General features: G+C 40.6%; 1 protein-coding gene across 1 annotated transcript in view; it reads right to left on the reverse strand.

Annotated features, from left to right (window-relative positions):
- LOC124722180 (dynein axonemal heavy chain 5) overlaps positions 1-26,402 on the reverse strand; it is an 843,802-nt gene that overhangs the window by 366,158 nt on the left and 451,242 nt on the right. The window contains exons 37-41 of the mRNA XM_047247380.1: positions 23,753-23,947; positions 22,685-22,823; positions 13,107-13,264; positions 6,117-6,235; positions 336-463 (exon numbers count right to left, since the gene is read on the reverse strand). Coding sequence (XP_047103336.1) covers positions 336-463; positions 6,117-6,235; positions 13,107-13,264; positions 22,685-22,823; positions 23,753-23,947 — 739 coding nt within the window. The remainder of the gene's footprint in view (positions 1-335; positions 464-6,116; positions 6,236-13,106; positions 13,265-22,684; positions 22,824-23,752; positions 23,948-26,402) is intronic.

Consider the following 26,402-nt stretch of genomic DNA (forward strand, 5'->3'; position numbering starts at 1 on the left):
GCCTTGAGCATTAGGAAACTGAAGCGAGTAGGTCCTTTCCAAACAATTTGGCTAGAGAATCGAAAGTTAGCATTATAATCTTTTCGAGTCTACTAGTCGGAGGAGCTCATTTATCGACATATTTATGAGGAATGAAACTGAAAAACTGAATAGATTCTATTTCACCTTGTCTATTGAATATCTAAAACTCATCTGCGCTGATAATAATGCACTAATGTACTCTTATATTTTCCACGAGTAGCTACTGACTTTGTCTCTTTCGACTGCATAGCGATGCCAATCTGACTGTATAACTCTCACGTTGGTAGCAAAATAAGAAAAGTGAAATTTCGTACCTTTTTTCAGTTTAAGCGTCTTCCGCCACATTGCTGAAAAAATTCCATCTGTCCAATCATTTGTTGCCACGTCCAAGCGACCAAACATCTGTGAGGCTGTGATTGCTTTCGGGTTCATCCGCATTTCCCTGTATCGATAAAAATAATCAATTACAAGACATATTTAACTCAACTTGTATTGAAAAAACGTGTGTGACAATATTGATTGGGGAATGAACATTGTTCTAATTAGTTTGTTACTTACATTTTATTATTTTCACTTCGACATTTTTGGACGTTGGTATCAATATTGAAACACTCATGAATTTAACATAAATGTATAATCATTATATTATAATACTACCTGACAGTTATAAAAATTCGTGTTTGACAGCTAGTTGTCTACTCAAAGATATTTTCTACAGGTATAGACAGCCATAATGGTTTACTCAGAGTTGACATGAGCCCATCTACGACGCAGGAAATAAAGCCGAAATAAGCTTATATATTAAAATAAAATATCAAGTAACACAATGTTTTCCAATTCTCTGAATAGTATATTACAATTAATATGATCGAATACATAAAATGATATATTTAATAGAGACTTTCATAGGTTTTCATTGTTTATCGAAATGTTGTTTTTAGCTTATAGCCTATACACTTGTAACAGCGATAAAAATGTGGAAATTAAATGTGTGACAACATGGTGATTCTCCTCTTTGGCACAATGCTATTGTAAGTCTATGCAGAAGGAGCATAATTAAGATACTTTTTAAGTTAGGCTCAGGACTCTAGAACAAGTGCTCAAGAAATAAACGGGTATGAATTCCAAGTACTGAGTCGGGAAAGAAACCTACTTAATATGATTTCTTCTTTTATTCTGATTCAGCGCCTTCTCGACGCTTCATCGTCAACGTAAGCTGTTAAGTCCACCAATAGACGTATGTTTGAGATTTCACGACAGCTTCATACTCGGTTTACACTTGGATTTGAAACATGCCCCTTGGTCGTATTTTACTGTACGTCCCATTGATTCCAGATATTGGTTCAAATGGCTCTGAGCACTATGGGACTTAACATCTATGGTCATCAGTCCCCTAGAACTTAGAACTACTTAAACCTAACTAACCTAAGGACATCACACAACACCCAGGATTCCAAATCTCTACACACTGATTGAGACTGAGGATTGAGCGACTTTCAGGCATCTCATCAAAAGTAAAGTACCCCATTTTCATAACCCGTCTACTCGTCGCGTCCGTGATCTTCTATAAGCCACTCGTGCCTCCGGGGTGGTAGCAAATGGCGAGCTCAGTCTTCAGTGGCTGGGTACGGGTTTCGCGAACCCAGGTTTGTTGAGCTGGGAAGTGGTAAGCGCCGCCAATAATCTGTAATTGTGAGCTCTGGGCATGCTCCAGCGACTACCGTGCGGTGCGCCGGTGGAACTTTGTGTGTCCCAGAGAACGTCGATCTTGGCTGATGGTTCGGATCTGGAGGATGGCAAAAACTTCTGTTTTTTTATTTTTTATATTTTGCTATAGGGAAACCACAGTCTCAAGATGTGCTACGAGCGAATGTGATGGCTAGCTGCTGGCGTGAAACAATCGCTAGCAGGTAACCTCAGGGGAACTTGCTGCACCTCACCTGTAGGCTGCAAGGCTTTCCCAGGCTAGCGGAGCTCTGTCTGGGTGGCCCCTATTTTCTAAGTGGCTCATAGGACCGAGAGCGATAATGAATTACAGACAAAAAATCCTCCAGTGGGTCGGGCTGACCATTCAACCACCATAGACAGCTCTGCGGATTAGTCCTCCTGAGCAGTCAACAGTGACGATGAGAAATATGGATGGTAACAGGGTAAATCTGAATCAAAATGAATTTATTGTTGTTAGAAGAGAAAGAGGACGTTCGAAAGGGTATCTCCCTTTTATACTCAGAACGTACTGGAATGCATAACTATATCGTTAAAATCAGTGAAGCGACTTAAAAGTGGTACGTTACTCCAGCTAAACAAGAAAAAAATTAATTCAGAGCAAAGAGTTGAGGAATACCATGATGTGGCAGGGAAGTATAATTTATTATAGCTTTTGACTTTCAGAACCTTTTGTTTATTTATATTGGCTATTGGTTTCATGACCATACAACCAACGATAGTTTATACATATCAGTAACCACTAACAGCCTTGACTACTATCTATTTTCAAATTTAAATCCATTCACAGCATCTGGCAGATTATAATAAGGCATATTCCCCCGACTGAAAGTACGGCCATGTATCCCAAACTTCCTGAGCTGTGTTAAGTTTCAGCTATATCACCACACAACTCTATCGTGCAATGGGCATGCAACGTATGACAAATGGGGCAAAGCACCCTATGAAGCAAGAGTCACGCTTCCAGAATTCTATGTAAATTGCGCTGATGACCACGCAGCGTGTATATCAGGAACTCCGCAGACGTTCAAGGCAAACTTATCTACCTCTAACAATTATTTACGTGCTAATATCTATGGAATTGTGTTCTTCTTAGCACGTATCTATGAGCGTAAACAGCGAGGCTAAATAAAACAATGTTGCAACGGTGTTTGCTATTAACACATCTATTGTTCATAACGACGGAATAATGAAGTGCTAGCACGCAGTTTCGACAAGTAACAGATTTACAATTCTACATGTTGTAGACACATGATTAGTGAACACGAGCTGTGCCGACATAAGTAAGTACCTAGATTTTGGGATTCTGTGAGAATAAATGCAGCAATGAATTCTAATACTCTTTTTCCTCCAATGTCAGTGTTTCTTCTTTCAGTCAGAGAAAGTTTTCACTAAATAATAGAAACTGTGCATCTTAAAATTCCGCAACAACCAACAGACTGTGAAAAAATTTTTACAGAACTATCTTCATGGTGAGTGCTCTACCAACTGAGCTACCCAAGCACGACTCACGCCCCGCCCTCATAGCTCTAATTCCGCCAGTACCTCGTCTCCTACCTTCCAAACTTCGCAGACGCTCTCCTGTATAGCCCGCATCTCGTGGTCGTGCGGTAGCGTTCTCGCTTCTCACGCCCGGGGTTCCCGGGTTCGATTCCCGGCGGGGTCAGGGATTTTCTCTGCTTCGTGATGGCTGGGTGTTGTGTGATGTCCTTAGGTTAGTTAGGTTTAAGTAGTTCTAAGTTCTAGGGGACTGAAGACCATCGATGTTAAGTCCCATAGTGCTCAGAGCCATTTGAACCATTTTTTTTTCTCCTGTATACCTTGCAGAACTAGCACTCCTGGAAGAAAGGGTATTGTGGAAACATGGCTAGCCACAGCCTAGGGGATGTTTCCAGAATGAAATTTTCACACTGCAGCGGAGTTTGCGCTGATATGAAACTTCGTGGCAGATTAAAACTGTGTGCCGGACCGAGACTCGAACTCGGTACCTTTGTCTTTCGCGGACAAGTGCTCTACCAACTGAGCTACCCAAGCACGACTCACGCCCAGTCCTCACAGCTCTAATTCCGCCAGTACCTCGTCTCCTGCCTTCCAAACTTCGCAGAAGCTCTCCTGCATACCTTGCAGAACTAGTTCTCGTGGCGTGGCTCTGTGTGACGAGAGCAGCCCGGTATTCAGGACAGAGCTAGTGGAACAAACCACTGCTGTTGATCCTAAACTGTTTTAATAAAGGGACGTGGCATCGTTTGCTCATATAGCAGCGACCAGAGAGCATGTGCAGTACTGGCAGCATTAAGCTTTCGCCGAGATACAGTAATACACTCTAAGACAAAAAGAGACACGTCACGAAGGAATTACCCGAATGCGATGGAAATCAGTAGATGTGATGTACTTTTGCAGACAAAGAAATGATCACAATTTCAGAAAAACTGGCTGATTTACTCAAGAGAAAGAGCTTCATAAATTGAACAAGCGAGTCCACCTCTGGCCCTCATACAAGCAGTTATTCAGGATGAAATTTAGCGACACAGTTTTTGGATGTCGTGCCAAACATTGTCGAACTGGACAAATGGTCCGACATCCAGGAGTGATGGTCTGGGGTGCCATTTCTTTTCATAGGACACCCTTTGGGCCGGCCGGAATGGCCAAGCGGTTCTAGGCGCTACTCTCTGGAACCGCGCGACCGCTACGGTCGCAGGTTCGAATCCTGCCTCGGGCATGGATGTGTGTGATGTCCTTAGGTTAGTTAGGTTCAAGTAGTTCTAAGTTCTAGGGGACTGATGACCACTGCAGTTAAGTCCCATAGTGCTCAGAGCCATTTGAACCTACACCCTTTGGTTGTCATCCAGGCACACTTACAGCGCAGCGGTGCGTCGACGACATTCCACGCCTCGTTTTGTTACCTTTCACGGGAAGACATACTCGGCTTACATTTCAGCAAGATAATGCCCATCTGCACACTGTGAGAGCTTCTACTGATTGTTTTCGTGCTTCTCAAATACTTCTTTGGCTAGCGAGGTCGCCAAATCTGTCTCCAATTGAGAACGTTTGGAACATTATAGGCAGGGCCCTCCAACCAGCTCGCGATTTTGACGGCCATCCATTGGACAGACTTTGTCACGATATCCCTCAGGAGGACATCCAACAACTCTATCAATCAACGCCAAGCCGAATAACTGCTTGCATGAGGCTTAGAGGTGGACCAACGCGTTACTGACTTGCTCAGTTTTTGTGGAGCTCTTTCTCTTGAATAAATCATCCAAATTTTCTGAAATTCTATTAATTTGTTTTTATGTACATGTACATCACACCTGTAAATTTCCATCCCATTCGTATATTTACTTCGTGGTGCATCGTGTCTTTTCTCCCTTAGAATGTGCATTTAAACACTCGAAGTAGTGGGTTATGGGTATCCTATTCATTGGCCAACTGTAGCAGCACTGCACAGTGTCCCAACGTACTTTTGCCCACTGAAGCTGCACATAAAGTGCCTCTACGACGTCTTGCCTTGCGCTCTACTTGCGCCTCCAACGTAACCTGAGCGCAACGCCTGCCGCGCGGAGTGGCAGAGTGGTTTGAGGCGCCTTGTCACGGATTGCGCGGCCGCTCCCACCGGAGATCCGAGTCCTCCCTCGGGCATGGCTGTGTGTGTTGTTCTTAGCCTAAGTTAGTTTAAGTAGTGCGTAAGTCTAGGGACCGATGACCTCAGCTATTTGCTTCCTTAGGAACTCACTCACTCACACACACACACACACACACACGCACACACACACACACACACTCACTCACTCTAACGCCCACATGTCACTTAGAATATAAAGAACCAGCGCAACGGAAAACAAGAAACGGCAAAATCGGAGGGAGTAGTAATGAACATGTACACTGCGCATTAGAAGGCAAAGAAATTATGACACTGTTCTTTTATGTGATGAGAAACTAGACGATATTGTGTCAGTGACACATGAATTGAGCGATAAAGAAAAAATAAGGAAAGTTAGAGCTCAAAGTCCCGAAGGCGGTGGGGCAAATGGTCAGCCGGACGAGCATGTGAAAGAACGTCAGTCATGCGCCACTGAATGAGTAAACTGAAATCTGGATAACAGGATGGAAATTTAAAACACGCTTCTCCAGAATATGTACACATTGGTTTAACCAAACTGCCACCTCGCTTCAAAGGAAGTGAGAAAGAGGGTTATCTAGAAAAAAATATTGCTCAAAAAAAAAAAGGAATGCATATGTGCAAGACGCGAGTGACTGGATTACGTATGCAGCTGGAGAGATGTGATTTACACGCTCAGGGAGTCAATGCTTGGATACAGTCTTTCATGATTATAATATAACTGCAAAAGTGTAAATTAACTGCGGAATACCTGTGAAACTGTCCCATGGCGGTGAGCGCTTTCATCAGCGTGTGTATGCATGCGGTTTTGCCAGCCCCTGCTGGACCCAGAGTCATAATTCCGTGGCGCACCCGCTGTGTCTCGTACAACTGCGCAGCAAACAAAAAGTAAAAATAGCTATTTGAATGTTTATGTGTTAAAGTAACGTTTGATGCGATGCGATGAGAAGATGGTGCAATGTTGCTGCGGTGCAAATGATTGCACATAGCGACTGCTCCTTGTCTCGAAATACAGTTATGGAGACTGCTGGAAGAAAATTGTTATATAAGAACAATCGTTATGCACCTTAAACGTTCTGTCACTGCTACAGTATAAAATTATAATCTGTCTTATTGGAAAACTACTTGCTTGTTGAAGTAAAAATTAATCTACTTTGTATACCGACGTAACGGAGCCTCCTTTACTCGTACTAAATGTTAATATGAAGGATGGTGTATTATAGTTGCCCATTTCCATTGTAAATTTATATCTGTCGTTAAGCAAATTATTCAGAATTATCCTTCCCACTAACATTGTTTCTGGTCGTCTATAGCCTGATCCACGAAAGATGACGGTTCGCGCTTGTCAGGGATGGGACGGGGATTGCATTGTTGACGATTCCAAGCGACAGTTGCGGTACACGTATGCGTATGCTTTCCGTTTGAAGAACGCGTATATTCTGCAAACTATGTCTTTCCGTCTTTCCATCTTATAATTCCGTCGACGACGAGGTAAGATGGTGCAAAAGCTCGGATTTTGGAAGCAAGGGTAAAATAAATTTAGGTACATATCTACAATTGAAACAGAGCCAGAAATTTAAGAAATAAGTTAAGAGTAAGAATAGGATCAGTACTGCTTCGCGTGTTCCTACTTCTCTCCGGAATCAAAAATGATCTTCCACGAGGTCGACTTCTACCAGTTTTTCCATTCTTCTACAATGAATTCGTTTTAGTATTTTGCAGCCATGACTTGTTAACGTGATAGTTCGATAATATTCACACTTGTTCGCACCTGCTTTCTTTGGAATTTGTATAATAATAATTATTATTGTTATTATTGAAGTCTGAGGGTATTTTACCTGTCTCATACATCTTGCACACCAGGTGGAAGAGCTTTGCCATGGCTGGTTCTCATAAGGCTATAAGTACTTCTGACGAAATATCGTCTATCCACGGGGCTCTTTCAGATTCTTCTCGTAGTATTATGTTTCCCATCTGATCTTCATCTACGTTGACTTCCCCTTCTATAATATTGCTTCAAAACTAATCTCCCATATATATGCACTCTGTGTACTCCTTTCATCTTTCAGTTTTCCCTTCTTTGCTTAGGACTGAGCTCTTGATATTCATACAACTGCTAGTCTTTTCCCCAAAGACCTCTTTAATTTTCCTATAGGCGGTATCTATATTTCCCTAGTGAAATATGCTTCTATATCCTTATCTTTGTCTTCTAGTCATACCTGCTTAGCAATTTTGCACTTCCGTCTATCTTATTTTTTAAACGGCTGTATTCCTTTTTACCTGCTACATTTTTAATTTTTTTCCTTTCATCAATTAAATTTAATATCTCTTGTGTTGTCCAAGAATTTCTACTAGACCTTGTCTTTTTACCTAGTTCATCCTCTGATGCCTTCACTCTTTCCTCTCTTAAAGCTACTCATCCGTCATCTACTGTATTCTTTTCCCCTCTTCTAGTCAACCATTTCCTAATGCTTCCTCTAAAACTCCCAGCAAACTCTCATACTTCCCACTTATCCAGGTTCCATCTTCTCAATTTCCTACCCCTCTCCGATTTCTTCAGTTTTAATTTATAGTTAATGACCAACAAATTGTGGTCAGTATTTACATCTGCCCCTGGAAATGCTTTACAATTTAAAATCTGGTCTAAATCTCCGTCTAACCATTACATAATCTGTCTGAAACCTTTTGGTGCCTCCATGCCTCTTCCACGATCCTTAAACCAGCTTCTGGCGATGATTAAATTATATTCTGTACAAGATTCTACCAGACGGCTTCCTCTTTCATTCCTCTCACTCAGTCCCTTATTCACCTACTAATTTTCTTTCTCTTCCTTTTCCTACTATCGAATACCAGTCCCCATCGCAACTAAATTTTCGTCTCCCTTAACTATCTGAGTAATTTCTTTTATCTCATCATACATTTCTTCAATCTCTTCATCGTCTGCGGAGCTAGTTGGCATGTAAATTTGTACTACTGTGGTAGGCGTGGGTTTCGTGTCTATCTTGTTTACGATAATGCGTTCACTATGCTGTTCGTAGTACCTTACCCGCATTCCTATTTTCTTGTTGTTGTTGTTGTGGTCTTCAGTCCTGAGACTGGTTTGATGCAGCTCTCCATGCTACTCTATCCTGTGCAAGCTTCTTCAATCTCCCAGTACCTACTGCAACCTACATCCTTCTGTATCTGCTTAGTGTATTCATCTCTTGGTCTCCCTCTACGATTTTTACCCTCCACGCTGCCCTCCAATAGTAAATTGGTGGTCCCTTGATGCCTCAACACATGTCCTACCAACCGATCCCTTCTTCTAGTCAAGTTGTGCTACAAACTTCTCTTCTCCCCAATCCTATTCAATACTTCCTCATTAGTTATGTGATCTACGCATCTAATCTTCAGCATTCTTCTGTAGCACCACATTTCGAAAGCTTCTATTCTCTTCTTGTCCAAACTATTTATCGTCCATGTTTCACTTCCACACATGGCTACACTCCATACAAATACTTCCAGAAATGACTTCCTGACATTTAAATCTATACTCGATGTTAACAAATTTCTCTTTTTCAGAAACTCCTTTCCTTGCCATTGCCAGTCTACATTTGATATCCTCTCTACTTCGACCATCATCAGTTATTTTTCTTCCCAAATAGCAAAACTCCTTTACTACTTTAAGTGTCTCATTTCCTAATCTAATTCCCTCAGCATCACCCGACTTAATTCGACTATATTCCATTATCCTCATTTTGTTTTTGTTGATGTTCATCTTACATCCTCCTTTCAAGACACTGTCCATTCCATACAACTGCTCTTTTAAGTCCTTTGCTGTCTCTGACAGAATTACAATGTCATCGGCGAACCTCAAAGTTTTTACTTCTTCTCCATGGATTTTAATACCTACTCCGAATTTTTCTTTTGTTTCCTTCACTGCTTGCTCAATATACAGATTGAATAACATCGGGGAGAGACGACAACCCTGTCTCACTCCCTTCCCAACCACTGCTTCCCTTTCATGTCCCTCGACTCTTATAACTGCCATCTGGTTTCTGTACAAATTGTAAATAGCCTTTCGCTCCCTGTATTTTACCCGTGCCACCTTCAGAATTTGAAAGAGAGTATTCCAGTCAACATTGTCAAAAGCTTTCTCCAAGTCTACAAATGCTAGAAACTTAGGTTTGCCTTTCCTTAATCTAGCTTCTAAGATAAGTCGTAGGGTCAGTATTGCCTCACGTGTCCCAACATTTCTACGGAATCCAAACTGATCCTCCCCGAGGTCAGCTTCTACTAGTTTTTCCATTCGTCTTTAAAGAGTCCGCGTTAGTATTTTGCAGCCGTGACTTATTAAACTGATAGTTCGGTAATTTTCACATTTGTCAACACCTGCTTTCTTTGGGATTGGAATAATTATATTCTTGGTTCAAAAATGGTTCAAATGGCTCTGAGCACTATGGGACTTAACATCTTAGGTCATCAGTCCCGTAGAACTTAGAACTACTTAAATCTAACTAACCTAAGGACATCACACACATCCATTCCCGAGGCAGGATTCGAACCTGCGACCGTAGCAGTCGCGCGGTTCCGGACTGAAGTGCCTGGAACCGCTCGGCCACCACGGCCGGCGCTTATATTCTTCTTGAAGTCTGGGGGTATTTCGCCTGTGTCATACATCTTGCTCACCAGATGGTAGAGTTTCGTCTGGTCTGCCTCTCCCAAGGCTGTCAGTAGTTCTAATGGAATGTTGTCTACTCCCGGGGCCTTGTTTCGACTCAGGTCTTTCAGTGCTCTGTCAAACTCTTCACACAGTATTATGTCTCCCATTTCATCTTCATCTACATCCTTTTCCATTTCCATAATATTGTCCTCAAGTACATCACCCTTGTACAGACCCTCTTTATACTCCTTCCACCTTTCTGATTTCCCTTCTTTGCTTAGAATTGGGTTTCCATCTGAGCTCTCGATATTCATACAAGTGGTTCTCTTCTCTGCAATGGTCTCTTTAATTTTCCTGTAGACAGTATCTATCTTACCCCTAGTGAGATAAGCCTCTACATCCTTACATTTGTCCTCTGGCCGTGCCTGCTTAGCCATTTTGCACTTGCTATCGATCTCATTTTTGAGACGTTTGTATTCCTTTTTGCCTGCTTCATTTACTGCATTTTTATATTTTCTCCTTTCATAAATTAAATTTAATATTTCTTCTGTTACCCAAGGATTTCTACTAGCCCTCGTCTGTTTACCTACTTGATCCTCTGCTGCCTTCACTACTTCATCCCTCAGAGCTACCCCTTCTTCTTCTTCTTTATTTCTTTCCCCCGTTCCTGTCAGTTGTTCCCTAATGCTCTCTCTGAAACTCTCTACAACCTCTGGTTCTTTCAGTTTATCCAGATCCCATCTCTTTAAGTTCCAAGATTTTTCAGTTTCTTCAGTTTTGATCTACGAGTCATAACCAATAGATTGTGGTCATAATCAACATCTGCCTCTGGAAATGTCTTACAATTTAAAACCTGGTTCCTAAATCTCTGTCTTACCATTATATAATCTATCTGATACCTTTTAGTATCTCCAGGCTTCTTCCATGTATACAACCTTCTTTCATGATTCTTGAACCAAGTGTTGGCTATGATTAAGTTGTGCTCTGTGCAAAATTCTACCAGGCGGCTTCCTCTTTCATTTCTGACCCCCAATCCATATTCACCTACTACGTTTCCTTCTCTCCCTTTTCCTACTGCCGAATTCCAGTCACCCATGCCTATTAAATTTTCGTCTCCCCTCACAATCTGAATAATTTCTTTTATTTCATCATACATTTCTTCAATTTCTTCGTCATCTGCAGAGCTAGTTGGCATATAAACTTGTACTACTGTAGTAGGCGTGGGCTTCGTATCTATCTTGGCCACAATAATAGGTTCACTATGCTGTTTGTAGTAGCTTACCCGCATTCCTATTTTCCAATTTCATTATTAAACCTACTCCTGCATTACTCCGATTTGATTTTGTGTTTATAGCCCTGTAGTCACCTGACCAGAAGTCTTGTTCCTCCTTCCACTCCCGGGTTCGATTCCCGGCGGGGTCAGGGATTTTCTCTGCCTCGTGATGACTGGGTGTTGTGTGCTGTCCTTAGGTTAGTTAGGTTTAATTAGTTCTAAGTTCTAGGGGACTGACGACCATAGATGTTAAGTCCCATAGTGCTCAGAGCCATTTTGAACCTCCTTCCACAGAACTTCACTAATTCCCACTATATCTAACTTTAACCTATCCATTTCCCTTTTTAAATTTTCTAACCTACCTGCCCGATTAAGGGATCTGACATTACACGCTTCTATTTTCTTATTCATTATTAAACCCACTCCTGCTTTACCACGATTTGACTTTGTATTTATAACCCTGTAGTCACCTGATCAGACGTTCTGTTCCTCCTGTCATCGAAGTTCACTTATGCCCACTATATCTAATTTCAACATATCCATTTCTCTCTTTAAATTTTGTAAGCTACCTGGCCGATTAAGGGATCTGACACTCCACGCTCTGATACGTAGAACGCCAGGTTTGTTTCTCCTGATAACGATAACCACCTGAGTAATCCCCGCCCGGAGATCCGAATGAGTGACTATTTTACCTCCAGAATATTTAAGCAAGAACATGCCATCTTCATTTAACCATACAGTAGACGTACATGCCGTCGGGAAAAATTACGGCTGTAGTTTCCACTTGCTTTCAGCCGTTCGCTGTATCAACACAGCAAAGCCGTTTTGTTTGGAGTTACAAGTCCAGATTAGTCAATTATCCAGATTGTTGCCACTGCAACTACTGGAAAGGCTGCTGCTCCTCTTAGGAACCATACGTTTGTGTGGCCTCTCAACAGATACCCCTCTGTTGTGGTTGTACCTACGGTATGACTATATGTATCGTTGAGGCACGCAAGCCGCCCCACCAACGGCAAGGTCCATGGTTCATGGCGGGTATCATTGCTTAATGTAATCAAACTATGTGGCGCTCTTGCTGTGCCGTTCCTTCTCTAACAGTTTGGCGATTTACATATGCATATTGTTCTTTACCCTTAGAAGTTGTGGTCTTCTTCATCGTCTCTAAGTTTGTGAAGGTCCATATATGTCACTTAAACTTGATTTTAGTCCCTAATTACTACTTGGCAGGGAATTGTCGCCATAGTTTGTTTTAAAGATCAGTCTCATAGATGTTCATGTTTCTTAAATATCAATAATGATTTAATGTCACATGGCTAATTTGAATTTGCTAATAGGTGAAAAATTTGAAGCTGTTGTAAAATTTTGTGTCCGATGTATTGATACAGGAGCTGAAGTAGCGAAAAATGCTAGAAGTTCATTGCTCTCATTTCCTGAAGAAGCCATTCTGGATGAACCTGACACTGTTTGTTCTTGTGAAATACTTAATGTATGCAAAAATCTGAATTGCATGAATTGTTTTTATCTTGTCAAAAATTAAAAAAAAGTATTGCTCCTGGAACCTACAAAATTTTCGTTATATATCATAAAAACGTCGAAACAAGGCTTAGCATTACGCAAAACCAACACTCGCTGGTACACAACAAAAATCAGGTACTAATTGCAAATATGTTACATGTTGAGTTCACCAGAAATGATAAATATAATCCCCCGAAAGGTACAGTGTTAACTATTCTATGTAACAATGCTTGTAACAGGCATTTTCTCAGACGAATGCAAATGCAATGCAATGGACTGATGCCAACAGTGCAGTTTGTTAGGAGACATACCTGTATGAGCTTGAGAACCCAAGGTGGATGGAAAATGAGTCCAGCTTCCTCTACCTGCTCGGCAATCGCGCTTTCGAGATCCGGGTACGACGTCTTCTCAAGCGCTTGGTTGGGGAACAAGTCCGCTACCAGAGAGATGAACAGCGGCTCGTCTTCGTCTGCAAAAACCAACATAGGATTGTTGCGTTTGACAACTGGATTTTATACAGGATGTGATGCTAACACAATTGTGCTTTATCTCTAACTTATTTTATGGTTTTTACTTCAGTAATGTTGTCACAACTGAAGGAGATCTATGAAACTTTTAGTTTCATCGATAACTTCCTGGGCTTTGGCAATTAAAGGTACAGATGTAGAAGAGAGAAGTCAAGTGGGTATTTTCGAGGGATAAATCCCCAGTCACTATGTCAAGGTAATAACTGAGGTGTGCACTTTGTTGTGTAGAAATAAAGAAAAGTCAGACGCGGACATACGCATAGAAAATATGGATCTAGCGGTGCAGAGGTTCATGTATCAACCATAAAGGAGAACAGTGTCAGTCATTTTGAATGATGGGAATCTATATAAAAATAAATAGATGATCGTACTGCTTTGACACAACAGATACCGATTGATTCCTAGACCTAGGCACAATTCTAAACCAGAATAAATTCCTGAATAATAAATTTAGTTAAATAGTTGATATATACTGTTATCTAAGCGTTTCAAGAATAATATAGTTGACCACTATTGTAAAGTAGAGCAAATATGTCGAAGCTTATTACTTCCATGCATCTGATTTCAAAGGAGGAGTAATTATTCACGAGATGGTAGCTAGTGCTTCAGTATAATTGCTTTCAGTTTTAACACAGTGTAGGCTAAGAGTTTAGTGTGCTAACATTATACAATAGCGCAACATTAACATCGTGCTACTGTGGAGGTAATATCACTGTGTAATAGTCGTGATTGAATGTCTGTTTCAACATTAGGAAAGGTACCGAAAATCTCATTTTTTCCAGTATAGTACATGACAACGTAAGAGATGAAAGTGTGGAATGTGACCACAGTAGCGTATTTAAAAAGAAGTGCATCCGTTACCATTGTTTACCAGTCTCTGTGCGTTGCGTGACACTACCCTTGTTTTGGAAAAGTAAATTTTGTTATATATTTGTAGCATGCACATGTCAGCCAGCAATAAACACTTACTCGACACCTGGAACTTACCATTAGAAGCCGTCATGTCAATAGCTTTGTTATATAGACATTGCAACTTCATTCAACAAATATTATGCATATGCATATCTCGGATGCAGAGTTTACCAAAAGAGCTGCAACATGTTAAGGACTAGTTTAATCATAACGACTATACGGACAGACAGATTCGACGTATATTTGAATTTGGACCATTACCTTAAACAGCTGAAAACACTTAGTTCTGTGGCTTTCTTCCATATGCCGGGAACGTGTCTGCCAAGATAGCTAGCGTTTTGAAGAAACGTGAAATCGGATGTGTATTCCGTCCACCAGCTAAGGTTAGAGCACTTCTTGGCTCTGTTAAGGATGATTTCGGTTTGAGAAAGCCTGGCGTTTACAAAACACATTGTGAATGCGGTAAAATGTACAATGGCCCAACTCTTCGTGCCGTCAATGACAGATGTGTTCAACGTCATCGCCATACGCGATTATTTCAACGTGACTAATTTGCGTGGCTGAGCACTGTCTTACAGAGGGACATAGGATGCTATACAATGAGACACAAGTGGTTGAAAACGCCTCGCCTCACTAGGATTGTGTTTTAAAAGTATCTGTCGAAATCAGACTAACAGATAATATCTTTAACGGTGATAAAGGATACCCGCCAAGTAAAAATTGGAATCCTGTTTTATCAGGTGTGAAGGAACAACAGAATCTGAATCGGCCGGCTATGAGTATTAATTTTTAAGGATAGATCGTTTTCCGACAGTATTCACCACTGGAGCAGCTCAACTCTTTCTGCGCCAGGGGGCAACAGCAACTTTTCAGCGCTTGAGCGTTACCTCAGCGCATGCGCTTCCGCATTTTCGCTGCATATAAAGGTCCCCCTCCCATGAACCATGGACCTTGCCGTTGGTGGGGAGGCTTGCGTGCCTCAGCGATACAGATAGCCGTACCGTAGGTGCAACCACAAAGGAGGGGTATCTGTTGAGAGGCCAGACAAACGTGTGGTTCCTGAAGAGGGGCAGCAGCCTTTTCAGTAGTTGCAAGGGCAACAGTCTGGATGATTGACTGATCTGGCCTTGTAACAATAACCAAAACGGCCTTGCTGTGCTGGTACTGCGAACGGCTAAAAGCAAGGGGAAACTACAGCCGTAATTTTCCCCGAGGGCATGCAGCTTTACTGTATGATTACATGATGATGGCGTCCTCTTGGGTAAAATATTCCGGAGGTAAAATAGTCCCCCATTCGGATCTCCGGGCGGGGACTACTCAAGAGGATGCCGTTATCAGGAGAAAGAAAACTGGCGTTCTACGGATCGGAGCGTGGAATGTCAGATCCCTTAATCGGGCAGGTAGGTTAGAAAATTTAAAGAGAGAAATGGATAGGTTGAAGTTAGATATAGTGGGAATTAGTGAAGTTCGGTGGCAGGAGGAACAAGACTTCTGGTCAGGTGACTACAGGGTTATAAACACAAAATCAAATAGGGGTAATGCAGGAGTAGGTTTAATAATGAATAGGAAAATAGGAATGCGGGTAAGCTACTACAAACAGCATAGTGAACGCATTATTGTGGCCAAGATAGATACGAAGCCCACGCCTACTACAGTAGTACAAGTTTATATGCCAACTAGCTCTGCAGATGACGAAGAAATTGAAGAAATGTATGATGAAATAAAAGAAATTATTCAGATTGTGAAGGGAGACGAAAATTTAATAGTCATGGGTGACTGGAATTCGAGTGTAGGAAAAGGGAGAGAAGGAAACATAGTAGGTGAATATGGATTGGGGGACAGAAATGAAAGAGGAAGCCGCCTGGTCGAATTTTGCACAGAGCACAACATAATCATAACTAACACTTGGTTTAAGAATCATGAAAGAAGGTTGTATACATGGAAGAACCCTGGAGATACTAAAAGGTATCAGATAGATTATATAATGGTAAGACAGAGATTTAGGAAACAGGTTTTAAGTTGTAAGACATTTCCAGAGGCAGATGTTGATTATGACCACAATCTATTGGTTATGACCTGTAGATTAAAACTGAAGAAACTGCAAAAAGGTGGGAATTTAAGGAGATGGGACCTGGATAAACTAAAAGAACCAGAGGTTGTACAGAGATTCAGGGAGAGCATAAGGGAGCAATTGACAGGAATGGGGGAAATAAATACAGTAGAAGAAGACTGGGTAGCTTTGAGGGATGAAGTAGTGAAGGCAGCAGAGGATCAAGTAGGTAAAAAGACGAGGGCTAGTAGAAATCCTTGGGTAACAGAAGAAATATTGAATTTAATTGATGAAAGGAGAAAATATAAAAATGCAGTAAGCGAAACAGGCAAAAACGAATACAAACGTCTCAAAAATGAGATCGACAGGAAGTGCAAAATGGCTAAGCAGGGATGGCTAGAGGACAAATGTAAGGATGTAGAGGCCTATCTCACTAGGGGTAAGATGGATACCGCCTACAGGAAAATTAAAGAGACCTTTGGAGATAAGAGAACGACTTGTATGAATATCAAGAGCTCAGATGGAAACCCAGTTCTAAGCAAAGAAGGGAAAGCAGAAAGGTGGAAGGAGTATATAGATGGTCTATACAAGGGCGATGTACTTGAGGACAATATTATGGAAATGGAAGAGGATGTAGATGAAGATGAAATGGGAGATATGATACTGCGTGAAGAGTTTGACAGAGCACTGAAAGGCCTGAGTCGAAACAAGGCCCCCGGAGTAGACAATATTCCATTGGAACTACTGACGGCCGTGGGAGAGCCAGTCCTGACAAAACTCTACCATCTGGTGAGCAAGATGTATGAAACAGGCGAAATACCCCCAGACTTCAAGAAGAATATAATAATTCCAATCCCAAAGAAAGCAGGTGTTGACAGATGTGAAAATTACCGAACTATCAGCTTAATAAGTCACAGCTGCAAAATACTAACACGAATTCTTTACAGACGAATGGAAAAACTAGTAGAAGCCAACCTCGGGGAAGATCAGTTTGGATTCCGTAGAAACACTGGAACACGTGAGGCAATACTGACCTTACGACTTATCTTAGAAGAAAGATTAAGGAAAGGCAAACCTACGTTTCTAGCATTTGTAGACTTAGAGAAAGCTTTTGACAATGTTGACTGGAATACTCTCTTTCAAATTCTAAAGGTGGCAGGGGTAAAATACAGGGAGCGAAAGGCTATTTACAATTTGTACAGAAACCAGATGGCAGTTATAAGAGTCGAGGGACATGAAAGGGAAGCAGTGGTTGGGAAGGGAGTAAGGCAGGGTTGTAGCCTCTCCCCGATGTTGTTCAATCTGTATATTGAGCAAGCAGTAAAGGAAACAAAAGAAAAATTCGGAGTAGGTATTAAAATTCATGGAGAAGAAATAAAAACTTTGAGGTTCGCCGATGACATTGTAATTCTGTCAGAGACAGCAAAGGACTTGGAAGAGCAGTTGAATGGAATGGACAGTGTCTTGAAAGGAGGATATAAGATGAACATCAACAAAAGCAAAACAAGGATAATGGAATGTAGTCTAATTAAGTCGGGTGATGCTGAGGGAATTGGATTAGGAAATGAGGCACTTAAAGTAGTAAAGGAGTTTTGCTATTTGGGGAGCAAAATAACTGATGATGGTCGAAGTAGAGAGGATATCAAATGTAGGCTGGCAATGGCAAGGAAAGCGTTTCTGAAGAAGAGAAATTTGTTAACATCCAGTATTGATTTAAGTGTCAGGTAGTCATTTCTGAAAGTATTCGTATGGAGTGTAGCCATGTATGGAAGTGAAACATGGACGATAAATAGTTTGGACAAGAAGAGAATAGAAGCTTTCGAAATGTGGTGCTACAGAAGAATGCTGAAGATTAGATGGGTAGATCACATAACTAATGAGGAAGTATTGAATAGGATTGGGGAGAAGAGAAGTTTGTGGCACAACTTGACCAGAAGAAGGGATCGGTTGGTAGGACATGTTCTGAGGCATCAAGGGATCACCAGTTTAGTATTGGGGGGCAGCGTGGAGGGTAAAAATCGTAGAGGGAGACCAAGAGATGAATACACTAAGCAGATTCAGAAGGATGTAGGTTGCAGTAGGTACTGGGAGATGAAAAAGCTTGCACAGGATAGAGTAGCATGGAGAGCTGCCTCAAACCAGTCTCAGGACTGAAGACCACAACAACAACAACAACAATAAAGGTTCCGTCGTTCACGGTTTGGATCATTTATCGGCGAAAACGGCTTAGTTTTATTCACCTGTTGATGGCGGCCATATGGACCGCGGAAATATTGTGTGCAGATGACAGTTGATCGAGTATGTACCACTCCGTTAACATATCGCCACACCGACCAACATTATTATATTATTTTCCCTTCGGCCTGTACAGACAACGTAAAGTAGAACTTGGCTAATCTGGCTTCGGATGATCCGACTCCTCACTTACTCCGACAATCCCATTTCTGGTGTTTACATACACGGGCCGCTGGACTTGTCGATGACTCTTCGTATGTAATATGGATCACTAGACAGTCGACGGTTGTACATACGATAGTTCGCTCAGCTTAAGTGTGATTGTGCACGCATTTGTTTTATAAATTACTGACAGCGCACTTCTTAGAGTGTGTACAATTGATTTATAGCACCAACTAAACCAAAACATGTGACATTGTATTTAGAACCGGAGTTGAGCCCAGTCACATGAGTAACTGTGTCAGTACAGTTGACATTGACTGTACAACGAAAGCAGAATTAGCTAAGCAAATCATTGACGCTGTAACTTGAACAAGTCGTGAGAACGAAAAAGATAATGACATCGAAGACAATACGTTTGATATAGCCTTTCAGTACATTGTACAAAGCTCCACGTCTACCCCAGCAGACATTTTGTGGTTCAGGGAATGGCGGAACATTGCGGCAAAACCAAGGCCGTCGTCTTCTAAGCAAAAGAACATTGCAGACATTTTTCGTCCCGCTTAAGAACAGAACATTTTTTTTTACCGTGTGATTTCTCATCTTTTAAACAGTGCATATCAGTTGTGTGTCAGTGCGTTATTGTATTAACGTATGTGCAGATGTTAAACTTTCACTCATTGTACCAGTATCTTACCGTACGATACAGACGTATTTTACAGTACATTTTTCAAACAACTTACGGGAATTCAGCCAGGTAGTATTAAGAGCGACCGCCGATATTTCGGCGGGAGCAAACCCCGCCATTTTCAAGGCAAACTGCAACGGACAGGCGATGTACAGGCAAATTTAAAACCTCGGTTCTCGAACTAATGCAGGAAAGGTAACACACTAAAGACCAGTGCCACCAAAGATGAGCAAAGTCAGAGATATCGATAGTGAGACTACGAACTAACAGGTGAGGTAACGTTGACTCCGTCCCTCTGTTTTTTGACAAGGGAGAGAGCAGGATTCCAAACAGAGTCTGAACAAAAACCTCCATCCCTGTTTACAAGATTTCTCTAGCTGGACGTGCATGCCAATATCTCGGTGTTGTTGTATAACATAGGGTGGCCAGTATCCAAGCAATGTTCGGCATGGCAGATCTACTTGGCTGCTGTAACCGTGAGTGCCGTTTATGCTGAGTACATCGATCCTCCACGGTGCTGATAGTTTGACCAATATATGCCATGCCACAGCTACAAGGAATGCGATATTACGCAAACCAAGATCATCCTTAACCGAACCCAAAAGCACTCTAATTTTAGTTGGAGGTCGGAAAACACATTTCACATCGTTTTTGCGTAAAATACGAACGAACCTGTTGGAAGTGCTTCCTACGTAAGGCAAAAAGGCAGTAGACTTAGGTGTCGACTCAGTATTATCATCAATCACCCAATGCACAGTAGGTCGATAGCGCAACGCACGTACAATCTGTTTTTCACTATAACCATTTTGACGAAACGTAGCTTCAAGATGGGACAGCTCAGCTGGCAAAGTCTCAGTGTCGGAAATGACTTGTGTCCTGTGTACCAAGGTATGAAGTACCCCTTCAAGGCCGGCCAGAGTGGCCGAGAGGTTCTAGGCGCTTCAGTCTGGAACCGCGCGACCGCTACGGTCGCAGGTTCGAATCCTGCCTCGGGCATGGATGTGTGTGATGTCCTTAGGTTAGTTAGGTTTAAGTAGTTCTGAGTTCTAGGGGACTGATGACCTCAGATGTTAAGTCCCATAGTGCTCAGAGCCATTTGAACCATTTGAACCCGTTCACGCTGAGACGCATAGTTACAACTATTAGCCTGTAAATACAAGTCGGTGTGAGTACGTTTCCTATAAACTGAATGTTCTAATGATCCATCATCCTTTCTCCTAAACAAAACGTCAAGAAAACGAAGGCAACCACCGTCTTCCACCTCCATCGTAAGACGTATGTTCGGATGGATCGGCTTCAGATGTTATAGAAAGGCATTCAAATTCTCCCTACCATGAGACCAGACAACAGAGGTATTATCAACATATCTGAAGAAACAGGTGGGTTTCAAAGGCGCCGATTCCAATGCACGTTCCTCGAAGTCTTCCATAAACAAATTTGCGATCACAGGAGACAACGGAATACCCACTACAACTCCATCTATCTGTTCGTAATACTGGTCATTGAACAAAAAGTATGTGGATGTCAGCACATGACGAAAGAGATTGGTTAATTCGGCACCAAACCTAGCCTCAATTAACCGCAACGAATCAAACATAGGAACACGAGTGAAGAGAGAGACCATATCAGAACTTACTAAAATATCAGAGTCATTCAACCGCAGTCGCTCCAAACGAGGTATGAAATCAGCTGAGTTCCTGATATGATGTTCACACGGAGCACCTCACCTGCTAGTTCGTAGTCTCACTATCGATATCTCTGACTTTGGTCATCTTTGGTGGCACTAGTGTTCAGTGCTTGTTATGTTATCTTTCCTGCATTAGTCCGAGAACCGAGGTTTTCAAACTGCCTGTACATCGCCTGTCCGTTGCAGTTTGTTTTGAAAATGGTGGGGTGTGCTCCCGCCGAAATATCGGCGGTCGCTGTTAATACTGCCTGGCTGAATTCCCGTAAGTTGTTTGAAAATTGTATACGCCAGGAGAAACTCTGGTGTTTACAGTACACGTACATTATACGTTCGTGAAAAGTTTATTAGTGTGTCAGTATTTTCTTTCTGTTTTGTTACTGTTTTAATATGGAACAATATTTCGGATAGTATTTCCAGCTGAAAATTTAAGTTGTACTGTACTATATTGTAATGTTATGCATCAGTAAGTGTTTCTCTGACAATCCGACATTTTTGCGTACCGACGATTCTCCCGGTCTTGTAGGGGACGGATTAGTGAAGTTATACTGTACTTCTACTCTCTTAACAAAAACGGGAATGTTAGTAACACTCCACAAAAGTTTCTATTGGTCATCTTCCGACTGGTTTAACACAAACGTTTTCAAAGTAAATAGTGAGCAAGGTAGCACTGTAGTGAAATTTGTGAGGACGGCGGTTCAAATACCCCACTGGTCACATAGATTTAGATTTACCGAGATTTCCCTAAATTACTTAAGGAGAATCCCGCGATGATTCCTAAACCACGGCCCATTTCATTTTCCATCTGTCCTCCAATTAGAACTAAAGTTCCGTCTATAACGGGCTCGTCTTCAACTGGACATTAAAGCCTTTGCTTCCTTCCTTCAAAAACAGTTTAAATTAATTTCCGATACACAACAATATTGATTATTTGCCTCTCAATTAAGTAGAAGCGGTGGAGAATTTCAATTAAAAGCACTTGCACGCAATGTAAAATATACTTAACGCTACACAAGTGATACTCGTATTTCATAAACGTTCAGACATATTGAAATAAGTATTTCAAGAAGTGGAAGCACGTAGAGTTGAGTTTTTTGATACATGAATAACAGTTACAACATTTTTATTTACCGCTTTATTGAAGGATCAATAATTTTCTTCCAATGGGTCTATGTACATTTTAAATGCAATTTATAGCCTTTGCAAACGTGCCAAAACATTTATTTCTATGTTTTTCAACATTTTAACAAATATTAGGGCTGTCCACTCGGGACAACTGGTATAAAGATAAATCTCGAATTATTTTTAGTATAGATAACGTTAAACGATAAAATCCAAAAAACTGAGAAAAAGCTATTTAAGTAGACCTTCTAAATGTATTCTAACGAAATGTGTTGGGTGTATAGATGTACTGTCTGATTTTTTGTTATTTTAGACAGGTAAGTCACTTTACCATAACTAGCATTCAGTATAAGCATATGAGCTTTGCTGATCGATAAGATGAACCAAAATATAGGCATTTTGACTAAAAAAAGCGGAAATTGTGGAAACATAAAACATAAAAATCATAATAACAAAGTCGAATAATAAAGGTAAATTGAATACTATGTAAATAGAATATGGTCAGAGTTTACCTATGAGCTTAGAAAGATTCATATCTCGAAGAACTCTCATGACTATTGTGCTCTCCGAATCCTTGCAGTTTGTTCTCTTGGCCGCACCCAGAGTTCGGAGTACAGAGAGAATGTTACGCAGACCGAAATCGTAGTGAACCTGTTCGACAGAGATTTTTAAAAACATCACACTGAAAAGAAATTCATATTCATATATGTATTTCTCGACGACTCTCCAGCGATTATTACCGTGTTCATTTCACAGACTTTCCCAAATTAAATAACTGTTTTGATGATACTACACGACAATAAAAATATCTTAGAATTAAATTGCTCGTTAGTGCTATAACGAGGTACAAATCAAGAGGAGTTAGAGTAACAGTGATGGTTAAGCTATCCAAAGCTTGCATTCATGTTAGAATTACTGAAACACATCCCACATACGAAGGACTTCTTACATTTAAATGCTCGACAGCCTATGTATTTTGAACCGCCGGTTTAATGGCCTATCCAAAGATCTGTCTCTTGTTCCTCGATATTATCACTAATATCGAATAACACATGTATGCACTTTGCAAAAACTCGGTAATTCTGTTGCCTTAAATGCATTAGTTGGTACATATTGCACGGCTCTGCGCGTGATCTTAAAACTATATAGAACCTAACTCTCAACCTGTCAGGTAGAAAGGTTTGAAACAGAAAATTCTCTCCACTTCTTTTCCCGAATGGATTAGCTGTCAACAAATTAAATGGAAGCGCTGATAACACTCTTTAAGAAGTACTGGACGCGTTGGTATAAATGCTTTATTTTCTAACGCCTTACTGCATAAAATTGTTAGTAGTACGATCAGTGGTTGCTTTATGAAGGCAAATGAAAGAATACTACAGAGTGGAAACCGGGTGATGCTATGAACTGCATATTCAGGAATTTTTTAAAGAAATTAAAAGAGATCAATTAATTCTAATCGAGACTATGAAGTTACATAAACCACAAAATTTAAATGGATAAAAACCACGCCTGAGAGTAGCATAACACTTTTAAGCTAACGTAGTTTCAAGACTAGTTGATTTTTGATGGCGGCACTGCACCTGCTTGGTGAGCTGCTCCTCACACAGCTTGTAGAGAGTGTAGAATTTCCTGGCGAGAGTGATGTTTTCCAGGAAGCCACAGGAGGCTAGCTTTACCCGAATGATAATTTGTCTGTCTGGAACCATCATAGCCACTGTGCGGAACTGAATTTTCAAGTTCTCCGGCAATTCTTTGCGACCGGCATAGCCAGGGTTCTGAAAAAAAAAGTGAAAACGGAGAGTTGATAAATCGCTGGAATAACATTTAGAAATAAGTCCAGACCAGTGAAGATAAATACAGATTTACAGAGATACACCATACGTTACCATAACATCTAGTTATGTGTAATGTAAAAATTGTTATATGTAGTTAGAGAGGGTTTAGGCTAAATTCTAAGACTTTAATATTAAAAAGCAGAGAAGCATTCATTTCATCAGCCACTCATACAGTTACGTGTTGTTTTGATGAAAATGACACTAAAATCAACAGTTGAGTATAATATCTTATAACCGTTAATACACTAACTTCTGAAGAGTGATTAGTCGTGATATAGAGGGGTGAGGGAGGCACGTTGACCCTTGGCCGCCGAAATAGCGAACTTCCTGGACCTGAGTTCGAGGTGGACAAGTATTGACAGCACACCCATTGTGATCAGTGCGGTTCAGAGGAAGAACTCGCATGGTTGATGGTGATGTGATGTGATTAGTGTTTCAGAGCGCAAAACGGTAAGGTCGTCATAGAATAGAGACGAAGGTAGTGAAATTTTGTTAAAAATAATAATAAATTTCAAACCAAGAATTTAAAATACAACACTGACATTAGGGGATCCATAGAAGACCATCCAAAAAATACAGGTAGAATACTGCAGAATAACAAAATAAAATCAAGTACTAAATTGACTCATGTAAAAAGAGGTCATTATATTGAGTTTGTGTTATTACTTAGAAATAATCTGTGTCCAAACCACTCTGAGATACACTAAAATCGAGACATCACACAAAAGCTTAAAAACGAACCACACGCATCTCATTGTCGTTTCAGATAGAGGGCAGGCCCTGTGGGAGACCCAGGTCTGCTCTCACGTTGTCATATAAAACATTCTCAACTAAAATAACTCGTATAGACAGCTGGTTACGAGGTTCATGGAATACCACAATGTCTATTAATTTTCACTGGGGCTCAGTTCAAGTGTAATGAGGTGGTGTGTCTCATATTGCTGAATGTAAACGTCTCTAATATTTTAAAGTAGATCAAAACAGAACCAAAAGGTAGCTTTCAATGTTTACAGAAAACCTACTGGCACTAGCACCACTATACCAAACTCATCAACACATCCCTCCTCCCACAAAAGAACTGCTTATAGATCAATGCTGTACATAGCACACAAGTTTCCACTTCAACATACAGAACCCCAACAACAAATAGAAACCATAACATATACTGCAATAAACAATGGATATGACCCTTCTCTAATGAATACCATGTCACAACAGATAAAAAATAAACTGAACAAACAACATCAAACTACATTCACAACTGACAGTGTCCCAGCAGTCAAATATGTAAAAATGCCATATCTTGGAATAGTATGTGACAAATTACCAAGACTATTCAAAAACATAGAAGTAAAAATTAGCTTCAGCACCAACAACAACTTAAGTAGGAAGCTTATTCACAATATAAACCACCAGATACAAGTTTTGATACATCTGGCATTTACAAAATTACCTGCAGCCAATGTAATAAATATTATATCGGCCAAACAGGCAGAAATTTCAGAACCCAATTCAAAGAACATTTAGACTGCTATAGGCTTGATAAATGTAACAAATCAGCAGTAGCAACTCACATTAAAGACACAGGCCACCCTTTGAAAATCAAAGACAACCTCGAAATTTTACACAAAGTAGGAAAAAGTAAAAGAATGGATATCATGAAAGAAATGGAAATTTTCATACACAAAGCATGAAGATAACATTCTTAATGAAATAACTGTATTCAAAAACTCAAAATTCTTCAACAGTCTGAAGCCAGTTCTAACTCAATAGATTCAAGAAATGTCAACGTAAATAACTGACTAGAACCAAGAATATCGATACAAAACCTCGATAATCGACACAGACTCACATGCTACAGTCCGCCATCTTGTGCTGTGTGTATAACATCGCAGCAATTTGTGCAGTGGCAATCAGTGACAAAATATAATGTGCAGCTCAGCCATTACACCAGTGATGCAAGTGAAGCAGCAAGATAATGAAATTGTAAGTGATCACCTGTCATATAAAAGCCTTTCACACTATTTTCGTAATACATAACTGAATCAAATCTATCTACATCCGATACAGGCTGTAATATACGTAGTCAACAACAAACAAGAAAACCAGCAGAAGACATCACTGTTTTCGATTTCTGGATATACACTGCCCCCCTCCTTCCCCCCAAATGCCACACCAGGAGGTACATTAAAAAAATTAAAAAAACAATTGACAAAGTGTTCTAGGCTAATCTAGTTTAAGACTATTTATTTTTAAGTAACATTTCTTTATGTATGTATTAACGCTTGAAAATGAACAGAACATGTTCGATACGCGTTGCATTATGTTAGATTAAGCATAACATAAAATAAAAAGTCTGGTAGCAGAAACTTGAAATAAATAATTATCCCACACA

Source organism: Schistocerca piceifrons, chromosome X (assembly GCF_021461385.2).
Source record: "Schistocerca piceifrons isolate TAMUIC-IGC-003096 chromosome X, iqSchPice1.1, whole genome shotgun sequence".
NCBI classification, from domain to species: domain Eukaryota; kingdom Metazoa; phylum Arthropoda; class Insecta; order Orthoptera; family Acrididae; genus Schistocerca; species Schistocerca piceifrons.